This window comes from Astyanax mexicanus, unplaced genomic scaffold, assembly GCF_023375975.1.
Source record: "Astyanax mexicanus isolate ESR-SI-001 unplaced genomic scaffold, AstMex3_surface scaffold_57, whole genome shotgun sequence".
Lineage (NCBI taxonomy): Eukaryota > Metazoa > Chordata > Actinopteri > Characiformes > Acestrorhamphidae > Astyanax > Astyanax mexicanus.
In genome coordinates this window covers 33,409-58,161 of record NW_026040067.1, presented here as the reverse complement: position 1 = coordinate 58,161, position 24,753 = coordinate 33,409, and the positions used below count along the sequence as shown (strand labels likewise).

The window sequence follows — 24,753 nt, the reverse complement described above, 5'->3', positions numbered from 1 at the left end:
TTGATGTATTTGATTGTTTCCTTGTTGCTGTGAGAGATCCTCTCTGATGGGGTCAGTAAGTCTCGTAATAGAGTCTGATTAGACTCCAGTGAGAGACCCAGAAGGAAACGAAGGAACAGGTCCAGGTGTCCACTCTCACTCTGTAAGGCTCGGTCTACAGCACTGCTGTGGAAGCCAGTCATCGTTGACTTGCTAAAGAGTTCAAAAAGTTCAGTGTTTTGCTGTTCAACAGTTTGCTGTTCAGTGTTTTGCTGTTTCAGAGTCTTTCTGTTGAGGAAGTCAGACTGTGATAATCTGCTGAAAAGCTGGGAAAGATAACTGGTTTGCTGTTCAGTGTTTTGCTGATTCAGAACCTTTTTGTCGAGGAAGCAGAGAAACGCATATAAAGCAGCGAGGAACTCCTGAACGCTCAGATGTACAAAGCTGAAGACCTTCCCCAGGTACAGCTCATGTTCCTCCCTGAAGATCTGGGTACAAACTCCTGAGTACACTGATACTTCTCTAATATCAATGCCACTCTCTCTTAGATCTTCCTCATAGAAGATCAGGTTTCCTTTCTCCAGCTGCTGGAACGCCAGTTTCCCCAGAGCCAGAATACTTTCTCTAGTCTGCTGAGGATCAGGGTCACTTTTCCCACTGTACTTCTGGCTCTTGTGTTTGATCTGAAATATCAGGAAGTGTGTGAACATCTGCGTCAGGGTTTTGGGTATTTCTCCACTCTCAGCTTCACTCAGCATTCTCTCTAGAACAGTGGCTGTAATCCAGCAGAAGACCGGTATGTGGCACATGATGTAGAGGCTTCTTGAAGACCTGATGTGTGTGAAGACTTTGTGGGCCAGGTCCTGATTCTGGATCCTCTTCCTGAAGTACTCCTGTTTCTGAGGGTCACTGAAACCCCGCACTTCTGTTACTTGGTCAACACACTCAGGAGGAATCTGACTGACCGCCGCTGGTCGAGAGGTGATCCAGAGAAGAGCAGAGGGAAGCAGATTCCCCTTGATTAGATTCGTCAGCAGAACATCCACTGAGGTTTGCTCTTCTATATCTACCAAGTTCTCATTGTTCTTGAAATTCAGAGGCAGTCGACACTCATCCAGACCATCAAAGATGAACATTATCTTGTATCCTTTATAATGTCTTGGTTTTAAATCTTGTGTTTCTGTGAAGAAGCTCTGAAGAAGATTCAACAGACTGAGCTTCTTCTCCTTCATCAGATTCAGCTCTCTAAAAGGAAGTGGAAATATAAAGAGAACATCCTGATTTACTTCTCCTTCAGCCCAGTCCAGGATGAACTTCTGCACTGAGACTGTTTTTCCAATTCCAGCAACTCCTTTAGTCAGCACAGTTCTGATGGGCTGGTTCTGTTCTGGTAAAGGTTTAAAGATGTCGTTGCATTTGATTGGTCTTTCCTGCGTTGGCCTTTTCCTGGATGCAGCTTCAATCTGCTTCACCTCATGTTCCTGATTAACATCTCCACCCCCTCCTTCTGTGATGTAGAGCTCTGTGTAGATCTCATTCAGAAGTGCTGAGTTTCCATAGCCTGAGATTCCTTCATTAATTTTCTGATATTTATCCCTCAGTTTGGATTTGAGCTTTCGTTGACATGCTGGGGTTAATTCTGATAACAGAGGAAGATCTGTAATCAGCTGTGATCATGCATTAGAATCCAGTGTAGAACAACACCATGACATAATACTTTAAAATAAAGACTGTAGTATGGTTTATTTGTAGCAGCTGTAGTTGATTTAGAGATATTCAATATGTCCATACAAAATCAGTAAGTGTTAAGTTCAAGGACTACAGTTGACGCTGTGATACATTATTATACAATTACAGAATCCAATTAAGTATTGTTTTTTCCCTTTGGGACTTCACTGAAAAATAAATTAGCACTTTAAGTTGGTACCCATGGTCATGACCCAGAACTCTTACTGCTCTCTAGTGTGTTAGCGAGGTCTGTCTGCTTCATGTTCCTCAGGATGTGCAGTGTGATCATCAGCACCCCCTCCCTCTGATCATCCTCCTCCTCTCTCTCAGAGCATGCTGGGTAATCTGGACTCAGGAGCTTCTTGAATGTGTTCAGCTCATTCTTCACTAGAGATATAAACTTTTGCTGCAGCTCCTGATTAAAAACAAACATCAGAGAATCACTAAAGCCGTTAATGTACAGAGAGAGAGATAATGACACTGATCTGAGGAGGAAAGGAGTTATGGATGATCTGGTGTGTAAAATAATTTAAACATCATGTTACTGAGCAGCATCATATAGCATCAATATTGACATTATTACAGTTATACAGAAATTACAGGTGAATAAATAATGGTTATGATTACAAAATTTTAAAAGTGAAATTAAAATTAAATGTAAAATAAATCAGGGAGATCTCCATCAAATATTTGGTTTAGAACTAACCTTGAATATGTGATCCAGTTTTTCCCTGTAATTGTTTATTTTCTTCTTACTGTGAATAACAAAAAAATCCACACTGTAATCCACCTTAATAAATTATCTGATCGAAAAAAAAATTGTTTCAATAAAATATTCTGCAATTACTAATAAAATCCACCAGGCAGTCAGACTCCTCAACACACAGAGACAGAGCTGAACCCCACCTCACCCACCCCACCCACCTCACCCACCCCACCCACCACACACACTTACACAAAACTGAACTGAACACCCCCACCACCCTTTAAACACACAAAGACTGAACTTCACCCACACCCACTCAGCACACAGAGACAGAATGTCTTTATTACTATCAAACACTATAAACTCTCTACCTCAGTAACTGCTGTGATTATATATGTTCTATATGTTACAGTATGTTACACATCTCTGCACCTTATCCTCACTATACACTTTACTATACACTTTATTATACCGTATCTTCTTTCATTCACAATCAACTACTCAGCACATTAAAATATTCTCATTTATACTGACATATAAAATAAAGCAAAACTGATCTAGTCTGCAAAACATAATGTACAATAATTGTTGTCCCCTTCCCAAGTGAACAATCTGAACAAAGTCAATCTAATACTTATCCTTTTATTTACATTACAATAACCATTATTAAGAACTCTGGTTTACAACCATGTGCACTGTTTGATATTTGAACTGGTGAGTTCAATGTTTGTTTGTTTCAAGGAATTTAATAAAAAATAAAATATATTGTTTCCATAAATATATTTAGTAAGTAATTATTATCTTTTAAGACGCACAGGCTAGTAAAATATAATACTTACAATATAATAATTTTATATACATATTTTTTTATAATGCAAAATATAGTTTATTTTTATATTACTAAAAATTACAGAAATTATCAAGATATCTTTTTTATAAGTATCGCACACCCCGAATATATAGATATATGTGTAATTCTCCAACCTGTAGCTGATATTGTCTTTGAATTGTTCTGGTCAGTCTGTCTAATCTAAATTCTGCCTCCCCATCACACCCAGCTGTGTACACTGATCATTAAATACAGAGAAACTCACAATCTCACACTGACCTCCTCTGTGTGTGTGTGTGAGTGTGTGCATATGTGTGTGTGTACGTGTGTGTATTGTATGTATTTGAAATGTAAATTACAGTACAAATCTGTAAAAAGGCCTTGATGTTTCACTCACTGTGGGTCAGAGGTCATATCTTCACTGCTGAAATTAGGAAAATCCTTCATGGACCGGTCACTCTTCATAGACACACAGCTGGGCTCTGGAGAAGCTCCTCTCTGGGTTTCAGTTCTGTTAACATTAAACACAGTGAAACTCCAGCATTTACACAGTGAAACTCCAACACACAGCACATCTTTAATAAAGATCAGGAACTGAAGAGCTTCACTCTCAGAACAGAACAGTAGTTTAGTGCAGTGATGTACCGAGACCCAGAGCTTCCTCCTCCACTGCTGAAGTTTAGAGGATGAGGCATGGACCCGTCACTCTTCATAGACACTCCACTGGGGGCTGGAGATGCTGCTCTCTTCTCCCTGAAAACAGATCTTCATGATGATCCATGATGAGAGTAAAGTATGGAGTAATGACTTCCTTTACTAAAACTCATTTACAGGTTCCAGACTAACTTCTTCATAACTAACTTCTTCATAAAAGCTTCAAAATGCTCACCCAATAAATATACATAATTTAATTTCTTTAACAATACTGTTGCATATATTTGTGTGTTTGTTAAAATGTCACAGTGTCATAACATGATTATGTCATCTTTACTGTATGTATTTTATATATCTGTTACAAGTTAATAACCTGTATTTGTAAGAGCTCCACAATTACACTGTATTATAAACTACAAGATCTATTTTTTCTCGGATGGAATTATACGGAACATTAACAGAGCTATAGATCAAAACAGAATGGAACAGGTGTTTCTGTGAGAAGCTCCATTCCAAAGCTTTAATAACATACACAATCACTTCCATCTGATCTAAACAAATGCTGCACATCAGGAGTTCCTTCACATATCATATAAAACATTTTCATAAACATAATTATATTTATTAATATTCACTATAATATATTAAAGGCAGATATTTACTTTAAGTACAGATTAGAAACACATTCTACTATAAGAATAACGATATGCTGGTTTGTTAAGCATTTTTCTTCCAGTTAAATAGAGCACATGGTTCTGACTCTGGGTCATCTGTTCTCAATATATTAAAACTGTAAAACATGCAGATCACAGGTCCAGGATTAGAGCTGCAATCATTAAAATACAAAACAACTTTATAAATTAAACCCATCACTTAATTTACTCACTTTATGACAGGAGGTCCTCCTCCACTGCTGGAGTTTTGAAGGTCCATAATTTACTCTTCTTCATTCACACACAGCTGAACACTGCCGACACCGACCCCTGAGAACAGATCAGCCGTTAAAATAAAACCTTTATTCTTAGAATAAGAACATTATTGTCTGCATTAAAAGGTACCTGATGAACAAACAAAACAAATGAAACAGAGAATGTTACATAACAGTGTGATTTAACCTGATTACAAATTACAAGTATTATAATTTAATAATTACTACTAATATTACTACATTAAACAACATTATAAATATACACATCGTTCTATAATTATTAATAAAATTACTATTATGTTACTGAATTAATATAGAAACATTATTTAAGTATAATATAAAACAGCAGGGTTTAAAACACTAAAACTCGAGGTGACCTTCAGCTCCGTTGCTCCCCTGCTGGTTGAACAGCGCTACTACATATAAACACGCCTTTATAGCGGATCCGTGTTTTTATCTACCCAACCTATCAAAGCCCACATTAAGCAGTAATGCGCTTTAAACAGCATAAACTACGTTGTAATTGTGATCAATAAATATGAATCTATATCTGCGCATTTCTCTTCAGTTTACAGCATTATTGAACTGGTTCAGATCACCATGCTGAGCCTGGTTCTTCCAGTGTAATCGGACACTGAGCTGAGCTTAAAGAACCGGTTCTGGATCTGAGGAACCCTTTGAACCGGTTCTGACTTTAAGCTACACGGTTCTGTTCTACATTCTCTTCAGTTCTGAACTTACCGAGTGAATCCAGACTTCTGTCCTGTTCTAATGGAGGAAACTGGACTTACATTTACTTTCTCTTTTACTTGCGTCTCACCTGTCTCTCTATGCCCCGCCCCTCTTTCTCTCAGAGCGAATAGGCGCTGGTGGGGCGGATCTACTGTTCGTTATTCGCCATAGTCAGCCAATTATATCACACGGCTGAATGGAATGTTTGAATATTCATGAGCAAGACGGTGTTTTGCCGAGTTCTGCTTACCATAGAAATGTGCTTTTCCTCAGCACTGCGCATGCTCTGACCCACATTACTTCATGTTTTAATGAGTTTTTCATGATAATTCTGTTTTCCAAGCCTGAGCTCACTGTCCTTATTTGCTTAAGGGTTACATAAAAGTAAATGACAATTTCAGAAAAAATAATAATAATGAAAACAATCACCTCTATTAGCTTAATTTACATCAATACAGTGATTTAGGTTGTGCAGTTATTCTATCTACACTCCTGCCAGGAAAATGTTCTAATATGCTGCTTTTTTGTATTATTACCTTTAAACTTAGACTAGGGCAGCACAGTCTAGCAAAGGTAGCACAATTCATCAGAACACCTGCTGCTCTGTAAATATCACTGCAGTGTAAAATCTCTGCTTCAACAGAAAAACAAGAAGAAGATGATGAAGAAGAAGAAGAAGAAAAAGAAGAAGAAGAAGAAGAAGAGCAGTATAACTGATCTTCTCTGAGCTGATCTGAACGAGGTTCGTAAATTTAACTTTGTTGTATTGTATTTATGGAGACCCCTCATCATTTACTGTTCATTAGATAGTCTCAGTGAACAACAGCTGTAATTTACATATAAATACACATTATTTGTATCACTTTGTGTTCTAATTATTATAATTATAAATGCAGTTATTATAGCTAACACTTCCACTATTTAATCAAAAAAAGATTAATACAATATTTTTTTGGAATGTCAGTGTGTATCTGAGGACCTTATTTTGAATAACGATCCTTTATTCCCAATAAATAAAATTCTGTTATGTCCAAACCCAGGAGCCACTAAATCGTTTAATTTACCACTTAAATACAAATTCAGACGCATTAAACAGCTTAAACAGCTTGTGTGTAAAATCAACCCTGTTCACTATGTTAAAACAAGCACCAGTCCACCTGACCCTCTATTTGTGCAACAATATATTACTTTGAAAAATCTGATCCAACATACCATGTTATTAATAATGCACTCTGTGTTTTGAATATTGAAGTAAAATAAATGATACGGATATAAACTAGATATAAACTGCTTCTGACAGATATAAATATATGGGACAATGACAAACACTTTCAACAGGATAATTTTCAAATCGTAACAATTAAAGTATCTCTTGTAACTGTTCAAATATTAAGAATGTTGTGTACATGTACATTTATATTACATTTTTAATCAAGTGATCATCCACACAAATTGACTTTGGCCATACAAAAGTAATGTGGTGTCACTGTAATTTAACTTCAAATGAATTGTTTTCTAAATATTTTTCAAGTTCTTAGCAATGAAACATGTTTATAAACAAACAGTTGGCATTCTGTAAAGTAATTTTGTAAATAATTATGTAATATTTTGTATTATATATGTCACATTTTTAACTGTAATTAACAGGCTAATGTTTTAGCCACAGAAAGTACGTAGTTTTTTATTATAGTTACTGCTATTATTGATTATTCCATTATATATTTCACTATTATTTTTTCCCTTTTGCATTATCCTCTGAAAGGAGCTGTGTTTAGTTCTTCTTTTGCTGGGAAAGGAGCACTGCCTCCATCTAGTGTCATTGAGATGTACTGCACTTTATATAAATAATCTCCGGCGTGTTTGTGCTTTTCTAATAATGAGCTAAACCGTTATGTGCTACTAAAACAGATTATTTTATAAAACATCTGCAGGACGTATTTGCTGTAGTTAGAACCAAGACATTTACCAAGACCGGCTGATGGGCATCATTTGGGTTGATTAGTTGTGAAATTAAACTTAAATAAACTTAAATAAACAATACATGTAAATATCAATCACTGTGTTTCCACAAATAAACCACACGAACCTTTAAAAATATCCAAAGATTAGATGACGTGCTGTAGGTGAGGAGTTTCTTTTTGATATTAAATGCAGGTATCTGGGAAAATAAAACTATTATAATAAATCATAAACACTTTAAAATAATTACATCCATTATAGAGCACAATATATTCAGAACTACAAATATCTTCATCCACTTGAACCATATCATATAAAAGGTGGCATGTAATGGCTTGAGAGACAAAACAGTATAGCTAAGTATTATAAAAATATCTGTCTTTTATGTCTGACTGAGAAACTGGAGAGAAAAGAATACAAGAATTAAAAGAAATCGTAAAAATGTGAGAAATGTTTGAAAAAACGTAAAATTAAGTAAAAAAAAAATGTGTAAATAAACCTAAATTCTGTTAAAACTAAGATCTTAAGCTGAGGTAAAATTTGAGGATAATTTATTCTTACAGAGGTAACAGATCGTAGTTAGAAGAATTGTCAGAACAGTGGCTGTAGTATATGAAGCTGGTACATGTTGGGCTCTGTACATCCCTATACTAACATGTAGTCTGGTTACGACCACTAGAGGTCACTAATAAGTTATGCTGTGTGGGTACTTCCACTATAGAGCAAGTCTGTGTGTGTGTGTATCTGGAGAGTTCTAAGTAAAGCAGAGTTCATGAGCACAAGCAAGGTGTCGCGTGTTTATTCTGAAGACAACACGATATGGTGTCAGAATGATGTGAACCATTTCACTCCTCAAGATAAGTTGGAGACCAGCAACACCACAACAAGAAAGTAAAGGTGCAGCCCACTAACCTCAACTAACACGGCCAGCCTGGAGACACGTGAGTTTGTTGGTTGCTAAAATGGAGCAGTTTAGTCCTCCACCGCCACTTTGCATGACTGGTAACCTGGCAGAAAACTGGCGAAAATGGGAACAAAGACTTGCTTTGTACTTTGTTGCAACTGGCTTAGATGAAAAATCAGAGCCCAAAAAAATAGCCGTTTTGCTACATACAATTGGGGAAGACGCCCTAGAGATTTACAACACGCTCAGTATACAGTATGCGGATCCTGAAAACAAAAAAGTGAGCGAGGTCCTCAAAGCTTTTGAAGCATACTGTGCACCAAGTAAAAACACTGTGTTTGAAAGGCACCAGTTCTGGGCACACAAGTACAGCCCTGAGTCGGGCATAGACAAGTTTGTGACTGAGCTAAGACAGAGAGCACGCAGCTGTGAATTCAGAGACACAGAAGACTTGATGCTGAGAGACAAAATTGTATTTAGCATCTCGGACAACAGTCTTAGGGAGAAATTGCTAGCAACAACAGATCTCACACTCAACAAAGCACTTGAGATTTGCCGTGCCAGGGAAATAACTGCCCAGGCCAAAGCCATGTCAGTGGAAGCTAGAGAACAAGCTGTACATGCCATTAAAGCGAAAGCAGGGCACAAGACACGCATGCCAAGAGTGAGCAGTTCTAAAACTGGTGGGCCCCTGCATGCTGATGCACAAGCAGCCAAGACATGCAAACGCTGTGGAAAAAACCATAAACCACGTGAATGTCCAGCATACAATGCTGAATGCAGAAAATGTGGTAAAAGGAATCACTTCGCTTCAGTGTGCAGGTCTGGCAAGGAGAGTCTACGGAAGTGGCAAGAAAGGAAAGATGTAGATGCCTTGTTCATTGGGGCAATACATGCTGATAACTGCTCAAGCTCAGCCCAACATGCATGGTACACACAGCTTGATATAGGGGGGCAGCTGGTTTCTTTCAAATTAGATACTGGGGCAGAGGTAAATGTCTTGCCCAAGTCAACAACAGACAGATTACCTATGAGGCTCCCATTTGAACCTACTAGGACTGTGTTGACAACATATGGTGGTGCAAAAATTAAGCCAGAGGGTACAGTCAGACTGACCGTACGCACACCACACCAGCAGGCACGCCTTCAGTTTTATGTAACAAGTGCATCAGACACTCCTCTCCTCAGCAGACAAGCCTGCTCTCAGCTCAACCTGATTCAAAAAATTGATGCAATTTGTCCATCAACTCCTAACAACAAAGAGGAGTTGCTTAAGCAATTTCCATCAGTCTTTGAAGGACTGGGGGAATTTCCGGGGCTGCACCACATCTACACAGACCCCAGTGTGTCTCCGGTAGTTCATGGCTGTAGGAAGATCCCATTTGCTGTTCGGGATAAATTAAAACAAACACTGCAGGACTTAGAAGTCAGAGGCGTCATTTCCAAGGTCACGAAACCTACTCCATGGGTCAATAGCTTAGTAATCACTGAAAAAAAAAATGGATCCCTGAGAGTCTGTCTCGACCCGAGAGACCTCAACAGAGCAATCAGGAGGCAGCACTTCTCTATACCCACACCAGAGGATGTCCAGTGCAGGTTGGCTGGGAAGAAAATCTTCACCATCCTGGATGAAAAGGATGGCTATTGGCAAATAAAGCTTGATGAGGAGTCCGCTGACCTCTGCACCTTCAACACGCCATGGGGCAGGTACCAGTTTCATCGACTCCCATTTGGCATCAAGTCGGCCAGTGAAGTGTTTCAGCAGATGAACTCTGAGAGCTTTGGAGACATTCCTGGAGTTTATGTGATTGCAGATGACATGATCATTGCAGCCTCCGACAAGGACGAGCATGACCATGCATTACAGAGCGTAATGGAGAGAGCGAGTCAACTCAACATCAAGTTCAACCGTGAAAAGATTCAGTATATGGTGCCTGAGGTCGCCTACATGGGCCATATCATCAGCGCCGATGGAGTACGCCCAGACCCATCCAAAGTCTCTGCCATACAGGACATGCCTGCTCCTACTGACAAAAAGGCTCTGCAGCGGCTATAAGGGATGACCCGCTACTTGTCCCAGTACATTCCCAATGAAGCAGACCTCACTGCTCCACTTAGACAGCTGCTGAGAAATGACACAGTCTGGCAGTGGCAACCTGCCCAACAAGGAGCCCTTGATAAGTTGAAGGCAGCCATTTCAGCAGCCCCACTCCTTCGCTTCTACAAGCCATGTGAAAAAATTGTCATACAGGCGGATTCATCCAAAGACGGCCTTGGAGCATGCATCGTGCAAAATGGTCAGCCCATAGCCTATGCCTCACGTGCACTGTCTAGCGCGGAGCAGAATTACGCTCAGATTGAAAATGAGCTGCTGGCCATTGTCTTTGCTCTTCGGAAATTCCATCAATATGCATACGGCACCACAGTTGATGTCCAGTCTGATCACAAGCCGCTTGAAGCGATTGTGACCAAGCCTATTGGCAAAGCTCCAGCAAGACTTCAACGAATGCTGCTTCAGATTCAGAAGTACGACATAAACGTGGTGTACACCCGAGGCAAAGACATGCACATAGCTGATACCCTCTCTAGGGCAGTGTCTGGCGTACCCACAGCTGAAGATGTTGAGCTCGGTGATGAAAGAGTCATACACACTCTGGGTGCACAGGATGCATTGGATGGTGATGCTATTTCTCTTCTTCAGCAAGCCACTAAAGTAGATGAGGAGGTATCCCTGTTAAAGCAAATGCACTACAATGGCTGGCCAAAAAGGAAGAACAGCGCTCCGCGTAAGGTCCAGTCATACTGGCCACTGAGAGACACATTATACATTGAAGATGACTTAGTAATGGTCAACAAACGCATCATTGTTCCGAGGGGGCTCAGAGCTGAGATGCTGAAAAGGCTACATGTAGCCCACCAAGGTATTCAAAGATCATTGGCTCATGCAAGGCAGCTGATGTACTGGCCTGGCCTCAGCAATGATGTTAAGATGATGGTAGAGTCATGCACTCTTTGTCAACAGCTTTTGCCAGGGAACCACAAAGAGCCACTCATGCCACACCCAGTGCCTGAAGCACCATGGCTTAAAGTAGGCGCCGACATATTTGACTATGATGGCCTTTCCTACTTGCTTGTAATCGATTATTACTCCAAGTACCCAGAGGTGCTGCAAATCAACAGTAAAACATCATCTACAGTTATTTGTAAGCTCAAGGGAGTGTTTGGACGACATGGCATTCCTAGAGAGCTGATCTCTGACCATGTTCCCTTTGCCAGTGCAGAGATGGCGAGGTTTGCCACCAAGTGGGGTTTCAAGATTACTCACTCCAGTCCTGGATTTCCTCAGTCGAACGGGATGGCTGAGCGTTGTATTCAGACTGTGAAGAAAATGTTTAAGGCCACATCTCGTTCTGGTCTAGACCCACATCTGGCACTCTTAACATTGAGGAACACTCCCATCACAGGGTTGAAATATTCGCCTGCCCAGCTGTTGATGGGTCGTGTCCTTCGCTCACATCTCCCAACCAGTCGTGCAGCTCTGAAACCATCCATTCCACGACGTGTCACCCAAAGCCTCAGACATAGGCAAGCTCTACAGAAAGAGGCATATGACACCTCGGCAGCGCCACTCCACCCTTTTGTGGTAGGTGACAAAGTATGCATGGACACACCAAAAGGATGGCAGCCTGCGACTGTAGTGAATGTGAGAGCAGAGCCAAGGGCATACGACATCATCACACCTGAAGGAGCAGAGTACAGAAGGAATAGGAAACACCTCAGACGTGACAGAACTTCCTCTGTTACACATGCTTCCTACTACACAGGGACAGACAGAGATACATGCGTGGAGGATGCTGGTACCCCAACCGAAGGTCTTTCTGTTTCCGCACAATTGTTGCCGACAATGGCTGCAACAGGGAAACCTGCACAAGAGTGCACAAGAGCTGGTCGCCACATAAGGCTTCCAACTAAATTTCAGGACTATGTATTGTAGTAGGCCTTTGGTGAAAGGTAATACAGAGTAGCCTTCCAGTCCTGGATAGGTCCCTGAGCTACTACATTGTTTTTGTTAAAAAGGAAACAGAAAGAAGGGGACAGAAGGGTGAACAGCAGTTTCAAAGCAAAGAAGGCATTCGTAACTTTGTACAGTTTGTTATGCAAAACGTCACTTTCTGTTGCTCATGAATAGTCTTCTGGTATGTTTAGTCTTTCAGTACTTTTAAGTTGAAATTGTTGTTTTTCAACAGGGGAGATGTAGTATATGAAGCTGGTACATGTTGGGCTCTGTACATCCCTATACTAACATGTAGTCTGGTTACGACCACTAGAGGTCACTAATAAGTTATGCTGTGTGGGTACTTCCACTATAGAGCAAGTCTGTGTGTGTGTGTATCTGGAGAGTTCTAAGTAAAGCGGAGTTCATGAGCACAAGCAAGGTGTCGCGTGTTTATTCTGAAGACAACACGATAGTGGCAGATAATTTCGTCCAAACCGTTAAAACCCGTTTTAGTCACAAAAAACAGCTAATAAATGCTCTTTCTCAGAAACTTTGGGTACATTCAGTAGCTAGCTTAGCTAACGCTAGGAAGCTAGCTAATTTATCCGGTTCCTAACTTTACACCTAAAATTCAGCATTTATTTAGACTGGTTTCATCTAAAATTGTTTAATCTCATCAACTTACCCATGGATTACAAGTGTTTTTCTCAGTTCATTAAACAGTTTAAGAGAAAAGGAGATAATTTACTGCTAACTCTGTTAGCTGCTAACAGGCTAATGTGACAGGAATCTGAAAGGAGAGCGTCTCGCGCTGAATCACAGCGCGTATAAAGAGCGCGTGAGGGCAGCGCTAATATAAAATACTGCTTTATAATAATAAACATAATACGACCTCCAAAGGTTTTATAGATCTGTTTTGGTAGCACATAATGTTTTACATCATTATTTAAAGAGCACAAACAAACCAGAGACTATTTCTATAAAGTGCAGAACCTTTTAATGTCAGTAGATGGAGGTAGAGCTCCTGTTAATAAACACAGCTGCTTTGGTTTGTTAGGGCTGCACAATATATTGTTTCTGCTTTTTATGTCAGAGAACATAAAATACCAACTATATATTTTTTTATAATAAAGTTAACTCGCTTGATAGAAAGAAAATTAACACTATTCTCATTTTTAATGAATATGTCAATGACACGATGCTTGTCCGAGTGCATATCATAGCCAACTCTTCTATATATGAATTCACTTAACGTTTCTGTTAATTAAAGTGTCAAAATAACTGGAACTCACCTAAAGTCAGCTGTCTTACTGCTTCTAGAAACATACAGGATATAATAGTTTATTATTAATATAGTAGCATTATAATACTTATTATTATTAATAATAATAAAAATCACTGATCGTTCCGCTGGGAAATGTAGTGCGCTGCTGTTGCTAAGCAACCACGCACAGCCACTACACTGTAAATAGTGGGTGGTAGAAGTTTGGGCATCCCTGATCTAAATATTGTATCTGTTGGTGTGAACAGCTGACCTGCTCTCCTAAACACCTGAAGATACTAATTAATGTGTGATAGGCAGAGTTTTCCAAGACTCTCTGTGTACAATAGGAGCTTCACCATGCAAATGCAACACCAAGCCCTGGAAACGCACTCAAAAGCGCCAAGTTGTCCATGGCTTGGCAGCAGATAAATGATGCATTTTGAAGGGTCTTCTTTCTTTTGCCTTTTACAGCACATGTGCAATGCAGGTCGTTGTGGAAAAGAGTGTTTACATTTCTTTTATTACATGTGTTAAACTGTGAAATTTGTTAGGTAAAGCCAAGAATTTAATATAATGTGATTTGCATTAGTATCTATAAAATAGCACTCAGACAATCTTTCTTAAAACTTTTTATTGGATTCTTCAAAGGATACATGTTAAAAGCCAGATTCCAGAGAGTTCACAGAATAAAACAGAAAAACAACAGCAGGTCAAGGCACATAAGAAAAACACATAAAGAACCATACAGTAAATAATCTAAATAAATACATTTCGATTTTTTAAATAGGCACATATAGGAAACAATGTCTGCCATCATTTTCTTGAGTTATGATGTAAATCAAATGTTAGTTTCTCTAAAAAAAACATTTTTATTTTGTAAGCCATAACCTGACTGAGGGCACCTCAGGTTTAGACCATAACAGCAGAATATGCATTTTCTTGCCAAGTATAGAAGTGTATTCAATGCATATACAGTGTCAGTATTCAAGGTGTCAGGGTATATCTAAACAAATATTAGATACAAGGTGACAGTTCCCAATGCTGTTCAAACACCCTCAGTAGGAGGGTGCAATAGCTTTGAACTAATGTTTTAGAAACATTTTTTTAAAGCATGCCTACACACAAATAAAACACACACACACACAATGAGCAAAACAATTCTTCTGCAAAATTAAAAGTTACATTAAAGGTCTCATTCCATCGTTTTTCAAACGATCTATCATTCCAAAAGTGCTCAGGTGTTTCTATTTAACCTGCTTTACATCACTGATCTTTCTCATGAATATTCATACATGCAAACATATCGCTTCTGAACAGCACTGCAGCAGAGGACGCCTACCTGCCTTCCCCCACAGTCAATTTTACAGCTCAAAGGACAAAATGTTCTCAGCCTTAGTTGTAAAGGTATAGCACTGAGTGCTAGATAAATTCAACCCTTAAACTTCACTTAACTTCAGACTCTCAGCGTCGATTAGCCGCGAAGAAACGTTACAGTACGCTCACACTGCACCGACACAAAACGTTTTCCGCTCCGTCTCCCACTGTTTTCTACAGAGAGTGGGGGCAGTGTCATGCTGAGGATTCTGGGAGTAGTAGTGGTGCGAACAAGGCAAAGCGAGCCACAAATAGTTTTTCAACTATATGCAAATGAGAAGCGAGTTTCGCTAGGCGGTAGCCAATCAGCGCTACGTGGACAGGGCTTCCTAACCACAGAAGCCACAGGCTGAACTACAAGACCTCGCTGTATGATTATAGAGACGAATGACCAGTTGGGCCTGAGCTGAATATTTTAGCAGGGTTCACCGGGTGATAAAAGTATAACAACGTCTCGTTCGAACACAGCACTGAACTACAACTTAAAAACAGAAAAACTTGCTCGCTCTGTCAGGCGACACACTCCAAAGCAGTAAACATATGATGGAGAAAGCGATTGGCTGCGATGCCAATGTCAATGTCGCAAGCTGAGCGGAGACTGCCCGCCGCGGCACTGCTCTCCCCGCGGCCGCGTGGATTCCCTCCCTCGCCCTGCAGACACAATTTAAACCTACAGTTACTTACACAAGATAGCTAACGCTAACTTGCTGTGTAAACAGAGCTGTAAGCTCCTCTTTAGCTAAATCGATCTACTGCAGCCCAGCTTCAGTGCTGCCTGTGGTTGTTCCCGAGCTGGGGTGGGCGAGGCCATGAGGTCACTGGTTGACGTACACTTCAGAGCTTTTCCTAATCGACTCATTTTTCTGCAGATACTACAGACAATGGAGTTTGAGGAACAGTTCCATGTGCAGCATGTATATACAACTCTGAGAGACCTATAATATTTCACAAAGAACAAAAAAGGTGGATTTTAGCTGAAAGAGACTTTTAAAAACAATGTTATCTCTTCTCAAAATGGCATGTTGTGTTCAGATGACACACATAAACCATCATAGGACTAGACATTTATAACAACCAGTTGAACACTGATGTGCTCAATGTAAAACACTATGGTAAATGAAAAACACTTGGCCTATTGCTTTTTTGTTCAGTTTCACACTTGCTACAGACAGAACGTTCATAATTGTACACTAACTGCAGCTGAATAAGGCAGTTCGAACAAGTCCATCTTTAGACTAGATTAGAAAACATTTATACAGCTTGTGTTCCTAATAGCACACAGGTTTAGTCAATCTTACACAGACGCACTAAGGAGTTAAAATCATAAATCCCAATCCCTGCATAGATGGGCTGAGTGAAGGTGGTGTAGAATGTGTGCAAGTGTACGACAGTGTGTGAGACTCTGTAGAAGGACAGAGTGCCGGCGGGACAGTCCACATACACTCCTACTCTCCTACAGCCGGAGGGAGGAGTGGGGAGATCAGTTCTGTTGTTATTGTGATAAACAGAGAAACTGACATCTGAGCAGCTCAGACTCCAGGAGTTTATATTCCGTCCAAACCCACAGTCTGATCCATCTCCTTTCCTGCTGATGGTTTTATAACTCAGAGCTACTTCAGCTCCTCCTCTTCCGCTCCACTCAGCCTCCCAGTAACAGCGCCCAGTAACTCTCTCTCTACTCAGAACCTGATAATACTCATCAAACCTCTCTGGATGATCAGGATACCACTGCTGCTTCTTTCCCCAGACCACAATTTTGTTGTCCTCTCTCAAAGAGAGCTCAGAGTTTACTGTGTTTGGATTCAGTGTGAAATCACAGAACCCTGAACACAAGAACACATATTATACACACTGCACTAATACAGAGAGAGAGAGAGTGTGTGTGTGTGTGTGTGTATAGGGTGTGTATGTGGTGTGAGCGTGTAGTGTTTGTATGCAGTGTGTGTTTATAGTGTGAGTAGTGTTTTACAGTGCATCCGGAAAGTATTCACAGCGCTTCACTTTTTCCACATTTTGTTACGTTACAGCCTTATTCCGAGTTGTATTAAATTAATCTCTTTCCTCAAAATTCTACACAAAATACCCCATTATGGCCATGTGAAAAAAGTTTTCTTGAGGGTTTTGAAAATGTTTAAAGATTAAAAAACAAAGAAATCATATTTACATAAGTATTCACAACCTTTTCTTAATACTTTTTGAATATGATGCCACAAGCTTGGCACACCTCTATTTAGGCAGTTTTACCCATTCTTATTTGCAGTAACTCTGGAGCTCCATCAGGTTGGATGGGAGACATCTGTGCACAGCCATTTTCAGATCTCTCCAGAGATGTTCAATAGGATTCAAGTCTGAGCTCTGGCTGGGCCACTCCAGGACATTCACAGAGTGGTCCTGAAGCCACTCCTTTGAGATCTTGGCTGTGTGCTTCGGATCGTTGTACTGCTGAAAAATGAACCGTCGCCCCAGTCTGAGGTCAAGAGCGCTCTGGAGCAGGTTTTCATCCAGGATGTCTCTGTACATTGCTGCATTCATCTTTCCCTCTATCCTGACTAGTCTGCCAGTTCCTGCTGCTGAAAAACATCCCCATAGCTTGATGCTGCCACCACCATGCTTGACTGTAGGGATGGTATTGGCCTCCTGATGAGCAGTGCCTGGTTTCCTCCAAACATGATGCCTGGCATTCACACCAAAGTTCACACCGAGTTCAATCTCCTCAGACCAGAGAATTTTGTTTCTCATGGTCTGAGAGTCCTTCAGGTGCCTTTTGGCGAATTACAGACAGGCTGCCTTGTGCCTTTTACTAAGGAGTGGCTTTCGCCTGGCCACTCTGCCATACAGGCCTGATTGTCGGATTGCTGCAGAGATGGTTGTCCTTCTGCAAGGTTCTCCTCTCTCCACGGAGGAACGCTGGAGCTCTGACAGAGTGACCATCAGGTTCTTGGTCACCTCCTTGACCAAGTCCCTTCTCACCCGATCGCTCAATTTAGACGTCCGGCCAGCTCTATAAAGAGTCCTGGTGGTTCCAAACTTCTTCCATTTATGAATGATGGAGGCCACTGTGCTCATTGGGACCTTCAAAGCAGCAGAATTTTTTCTGTATCCTTCCCCAGATTTGTGCCTCGATACAATTTTGTCTCGGAGGTCTACAGACAATTCCTTTGACTTCATGCTTGGTGTTTGCGCTCTGACATGCAGTCAACTGTGGGACCTTATATAGACAGGTGTGTGCCTTTTCAAATCATGTCCAATCAACATTTGTTTTACCACAGTTTTACTCCATTTAAGCTGTAGAAACATCTCAAGGATGATCAGTGGAAACAGGATGCACCTGAGCTAAATTTTGAGCTTCATGGTGAAGGCTGTGAATTCTTAGTTTTTTATTTTTAATAAATTTTCAGAACTCTCAAGAAAACTTTTTTTCACATGGTCATAATGGGGTATTTTGTGTAGATTTTTGAGGAAAGAGATTAATATAACACAATTTGGAATAAGGCTGTAACGTAACAAAATGTGGAAAAAGTGAAGCGCTGTGAATACTTTCCGGATGCACTGTATGTAGTGCGTGTGTATAAAGAAATTATATATAGTTTATGTATAGTGTGCATGTGGAGTTTGTGGTGTTTGTATGTTGTGTATAGAGTGTGTAGTGTTTGTATGTAGTGTGTGTATAGAGTGTGTAGTGTTTGTATGTAGTGTGTGTATAGAGTGTGTAGTGTTTGTATGTAGTGTGTGTATAGAGTGTGTGGTGTTTGTATGTAGTTTGTGTATAAAGTGTGTGTGTGATGTTTGTATGTAGTGTGTGTATGGAGTGTGTGGTGTTTCTATGAAGTGTATAGAGTGTGTGTGTGTGTGTGTGTGTGTGTGTGTGTGTTTTAAAGAAAACTTACATTTTTTAAATCCAGGTTTGATTCTGATCTTTCCTGCATGTTCCATTCTAAACACACACACACACACACACAGACACACACACACAGACACACACACAAAGAAAGATCAGCACAGTGTGAGATTTAGAGTTTATATTCCTCTCTGTCTCTCTCTAATCTGACTGCCGTGTGGAAGTATCTAGAACTTTTTTAACCCTTAACAGGCCAGGATTTTTGTCCATTGTCTGCCTCACATTACACCACTAACTCCTGAAGATTTCTATTCAAGACACTATGCTTAATAACAGGATGTATTTCTAAGTAATATGTAAGTATTGTAAGTTATTTTTTGTGCACATTTATACACTTTCTGGGAACAGTAATGTCACTCATGCAGTGTAATGGCCCTATTATTATTATAAATATAATAAGCACTAACATGAGTGGATTTGTTTTTTCTCAGAGAGATTGTGGTCATTTCATTAAAAATAGTGAAAGGGGTGGGAAGCCAGCTGCACTACATGTCATCAGAATTTTGTATCTTTCAAAACAGGAATATTGGTAAGAAATGTCTTATATATATTTACAGGTTCCATATTTCTATGTTTATAGGTTCACTAAGTTTAAATGGTATAATGATTTTAACTAATCAAAATGGTCACATATAAAACATCGAACACAGGTTGCCAAGTATCGTTCACAAGCTGGAATGTCAGTGGAACATTTAAAGCATCTAAATGTAGGGATTGCTTTCATTCAAGAAACACGTTTATGTACAATGGGTCCCCTTAGGCTTTGGGGGGTGGATTGGTCAATCAAACCACAATTCAGAGGAACTGCAATATTAATCAATAAAAATGTCCCTTTTGTCAAGACACAGACAGTTGCAAACTCAGTGGGCCGCAACATTATACACTGCCTGGAAAAAAAGGACCGCTGTCCTCAGCCCACTCTTTATCCACTGATAAAATCGATTAATCGCCCAGCTCTACTTCTAACCTCATTTCCTTCTTCCCCTCCTTCACTCCTCCATCCCATTATTCCCATTTGACCCTTTTAGGCCCTGTCTAAAGTTATTTTTACCTTTAACTATTGTGAGTCGCTTTGGACAAAAGTGTCTGCCAAATGTAATGTAATGTAATGTAATATAATATAATGTAGTTATTTTGTGAGCATGGTAGCGAAACAGTCCCTGACAATTTTGAAGCAGTTTCAAATAACTTTTTACAATGAACTTTTTAATGAACTTTCTATATATAGCTGTATAATAAATAATAGCCTATTTACTCCCTCTACAATTAATAAGGCCTTTGAACTTGTAGAATATAATTTTTAAATTACACTGTCAATTTGCCAGTCTAAATATTTCCAGTGTGAGTGCTGCTCTGGAGTTAAGCTAATAAGATAACCTTTCTTGAAGGTTTAAAGGTCAAACTCCTTAACAGGGGAGGACACCTGTGTTTGGTGCTGAGTCACACAAGCTGGTACTATACATTGTTGATCGCAAAAACATAAACATCGTAAACACCTACTCCTACGCCAAAGAGTATATACTCTGTGGTTCAGGGGTTGGAGGGTGAGAGGGGGTCTGGCTGAGAGTCTGGTTGGGAGAGGCTGAGGGAGTGTGAAGCTGGATAGCCATAAGATGGGGCCATGCTTTGGACAATATCTAAATAAAGCTGTAACATCTTCCTGCACTGACAGTCTCTTAGACTCCTTTCTTCTGCAATCTACAACTACAAGAACTGGTACGTTGTTGAACAGAAGTTCTCTTCACTGACCCATTTAGAGAAATCTAGATGTCTGGTTGAGAAGACAGAATTCAGCATCAAGAAAAAATACAACACAATGTGGACAGAAAAATGGGTTAATATCCTTAAGGATTTCTTTATTAACAAAAGTATCTTTTGAGCAACTCAAAATTAAACATCCCACAAGCTAATGTTTCAAGTATTTGCAGCTATGTAGTTTCGTGTCCACAAACTGTTCTCAATTCCCTTCCTTATCTTTGTATTTTCGTAGATATGATTTTGAATGTTTGTCCACAGAAAACAAATGCAATTGGAACTATATATCTAACATTGTATTAATTTGATCTAAAACACTTATATGTACTAAATCAACAATGGAAGGAGGAACTTCTTATTAGTATGTCCACTGTGTTAGATAATATACATTCCTCATTAATATGTTTAAAACACATTATAAGTCAGTTTAAAATACTTAATCGTTTACACTGGACTAGGGACAGGCTGGCCAAATTTGTTCAAAGTATGATTCCAGTATGTGACAGATGTCAAATAGTAACTCTTGTTTTCATTTTGTCCAAAATTGTCTGTCTTTAGGAATTCTGTCTTTGACTTTTTTCTCAGGATTTTTTAAGCAGCTGATTCAGCCTTCCCCTATAGCAGCAATATTTGGGTTGACCCTTTAAGAAGCTTTATCTGGCAAAATCTGGCAAAAAAGTGGACGTTTTTGCCACTTCACTGGTAAGACAGCTTATAATACTTAAGAGGAAAGAGAAAAACCCTCCTACTTAAAAAAAAATGGATGAAAGACATGATGCAGTTTTTGGTATCAGAAATTTTTTTTTTACACTTTGGCCAGCTATAGTGGTAAAATTAACAGTATCTGGCAACCTGTTTTGACTTATCTAGACACTATGGACTCTGTGGATTTGTTGGCTGATAATGACCCAGTTTGGAAGCTATTTTAATGTATAATATTACACTGTGATTTAAATTTGTCTATTTATTTATACACTTTTTTTACCTTTTGCCTTTTTAACAAGTAAATGTGATTACATAATCTTGTCTATATTTATATATTATCTGTTTACTTAGTAAAAAGACAAGTTCAAGATTGATGCAGTGTGGCAAAGAGGATTAAGACTGGAGACTTGTTTTGTGTTTAGTTTTTTTGGGGGGGAGGGTCCCCCTTTTTTATTACTCTTCATTTTTCCTCAGCCTTCTTTTCTTGTTTGTTTTCTCAAGTCCTTGTACATATTATGAAAATAAAAAGACTTTTGTTTAAAGAAATGCGTTTCCTTATGTAAATCAGCATCCATAGAAGTGGAAATGCAGGCATATTTATACTGCACACATTAAACCAGATCAGTGTGTAAAATCAATTAGTGCTTTTTGTAAGATACCAGGTTTTAATTGCTATATAAATGATATAGAGCGCTATTGTTCTTGTTGGTTGTACTGTGTTTTTCCACACATTTCCACTTTCAAATCACAGTTTGGGTCAGTATGTGCTTATTGTTTGTTAATTTGTTTTAGTTTTTTTTAATAAAGCCAACATACCATCTTAATCACAATAATGGGACCTCCTCAGAAACTAAAGGCCCTATTTTACTGATCCGTAGGTGAGCCATTAACTGCGCACCATGCAGCTTGATTTTGGGCATGTCAGTGTGTATTTGCTATCATAATGAAAGGAACAGTACACATTTTGGGGATCCAAAAAAAAAAGCTAATTGACTGCATCCAATGCTTTTCATTGGAGTAGATATATTTGAAAACACGGTTGCTGTTTCAATGATGTAGCTGGAAGGAGTGAAGACTTTTGGTGTGGTGTAAGATTGGTGTAGGTTAGGGCCCGAGAAAGATTATAAAAAATGAAGATTATTTTTACCATAAAGAGATTATTGTACTTGGTGAATACAACTAGATTAACTACAAGTCCCACAATGCAATTTATTCACAGAATTAACCCCAAACTTTCACAACACACTGCTTCCCCATGAGGCACAGCGCACAAACAGGAAAGTGTTCTCTGAGTGGGGTAAACATCATGGTTATTTATCTTACAAAAAGTTGACATAATTATTAATTCAGGCCTACCTGAGTTTCTCAAGTTTGCAGTGTGGATCCTCCAGTCTGGCAGAAAGCAGCTTCACTCCTGACTCTCCTGGGTGGTTGTAGGTCAGGTCCAGCTCTTTCAGGTGGGAGGGGTTTAAAATCAGAGCTGAAGCCAGAAAATAACAGCCTTTCTCTGTGATCATACAACCAGATAATCTGCAAACAGAGAAAAAGCATATATGAGTAAGTGAAGAAAAAAAACAAGAAAGAAAGAAAGCTAACATGGAAGACTAAAGAAGATAATGAACTTTGATATTTAACAGACTCTTTCCTACAAATAACACTACAAAATCTGAAAATATCTATATTCACCCATTCATGAAACCCATGAAAGCTATTCATGATCATTTCTAATGGTGTCAACTGATTCGAACATTTTATTTGATTAATCCCAGCAGGGCAGATTACGGATGCGTATTCAATTTGCATTTAACAAATAATAACGCATTACTAATTCCAAATTGATCACATACATTACCGTTGACAGACATAATAATTTCAAATAAAAAAATCACAAACACTGACCTGAGAATCTGCAGTTTACAGTGTGAACTTTTCAGTCCAACAGAAAGCAGCTCCACTGCTGAATCCTGCAGGTCATTGTTACTGAGGTCCAGCTCTTCCAGGCAGGAGTTTTCCAGGTTTATAACTGATCCTAGAGTTTCACACATATTTACTCCAAGATTACATGAAGCAAGTCTAAAAACAAGAATAAACACCAGATTTTACAATAAACTCAAAGAATAGTATTTGACTGGATAAACAAAGAGTAAACTATAAAATATATTGTCTGATGTACTGGTGTATCTTTATACAGAAAAAGTAAACATGCAGAGATCTTCAAGTTACTGTGATCAGCGTGGGCATGTGGCTCACCAAAAACCTCTGGGACAGATTATAAAGAATTAAAATAAACAAAGAAAAAGTTTAACAAAACTTTAATGTTTAATGTATATAATGAATTTACTTATAATTTTACTTTCCACCCCTTGAAACTTAAATATTCATTATATTTCGAGATTATTAAGTTCAGGTATCTGTTAAAGCAAACAATTAGTTATAATACTTTAGAGTAGAGCTTAGAAATATATTGCAAAAATTTATATATTCAAAGAGGTGGTGACATTTGAGGGAAAACATAGCCGTTTTTTACCAATAATATTCTGAGAATAATTGCAATTAATCAAATTTTTTAACCCATGATTAATACAAACAAATTAGGTACATTGCTAAATGTTTTGAAGATAGACAAAATAATTGTGTATTGTGGTGACAGGCAAAAATAACATAACCTTAATTATTTAATTAAAAATTATAAAGTTGTTTAGATTTTTTTTTTAAGTTAGAATCCTAATGTGCTGAATAAAAGATTCATAAAGATTTAGCATCAAACATGAGGAATCTTGTAAACTGAAGCTTTAATGGACAAAATGAATGCTAAGGTTGCACAGCTTACACCACTCCTCCACATTAAGCTCCACCAACATCTATAGAAATAAACATTGCACATATAGAAAATTGTCTAAAGATGAAAAACTGGATAAAGCAAAATTTCCTCAAGTTAAACAGCAAAAAGACTGAGCTCATTCGGATTGGCACCTAGTCAGTCCTGATTAAAACTCCCTCTCTCTCTTTACATTGATGATGTACAGATCCCCCCCTCTACCCTGGTTCACAATCTGAATGTCCTACTCTATCCCGCTCTGTCATTTTCAGCCCACATATACTTGGTTATTCTTCCTTCTGTGCAATATAGCAAAGATTCAGAGATCCCTTTTTCAGTCTGCTTCAAATTATTCAAATTGTCCAAGACTCTCAGCTTCTCACTTGCAACTGCACTAATGAACATATTACACCTGTTCTCCAGGATCTTAAGATCCTGCCACTTAAGATCTTAAGTGGCTCCCTGTTAAATAACAGATTCAGTTAAAAATTCTCCTGCTCACCTACTAAGCTTTAAACAATGT

At 38.9% G+C, this 24,753-nt stretch overlaps 1 protein-coding gene across 1 annotated transcript in view; it reads right to left on the bottom strand.

The window, feature by feature from the left end:
• The window catches only part of LOC111190037 (NACHT, LRR and PYD domains-containing protein 6-like), an 81,378-nt gene that overhangs the window by 44,391 nt on the left and 12,234 nt on the right, over window positions 1-24,753 (bottom strand). The window contains exons 4-5 of the mRNA XM_049474130.1: window positions 3,888-3,995; window positions 3,640-3,753 (exon numbers count right to left, since the gene is read on the bottom strand). Of these exons, the coding sequence (XP_049330087.1) occupies window positions 3,640-3,753; window positions 3,888-3,995 (222 nt within the window). The remainder of the gene's footprint in view (window positions 1-3,639; window positions 3,754-3,887; window positions 3,996-24,753) is intronic.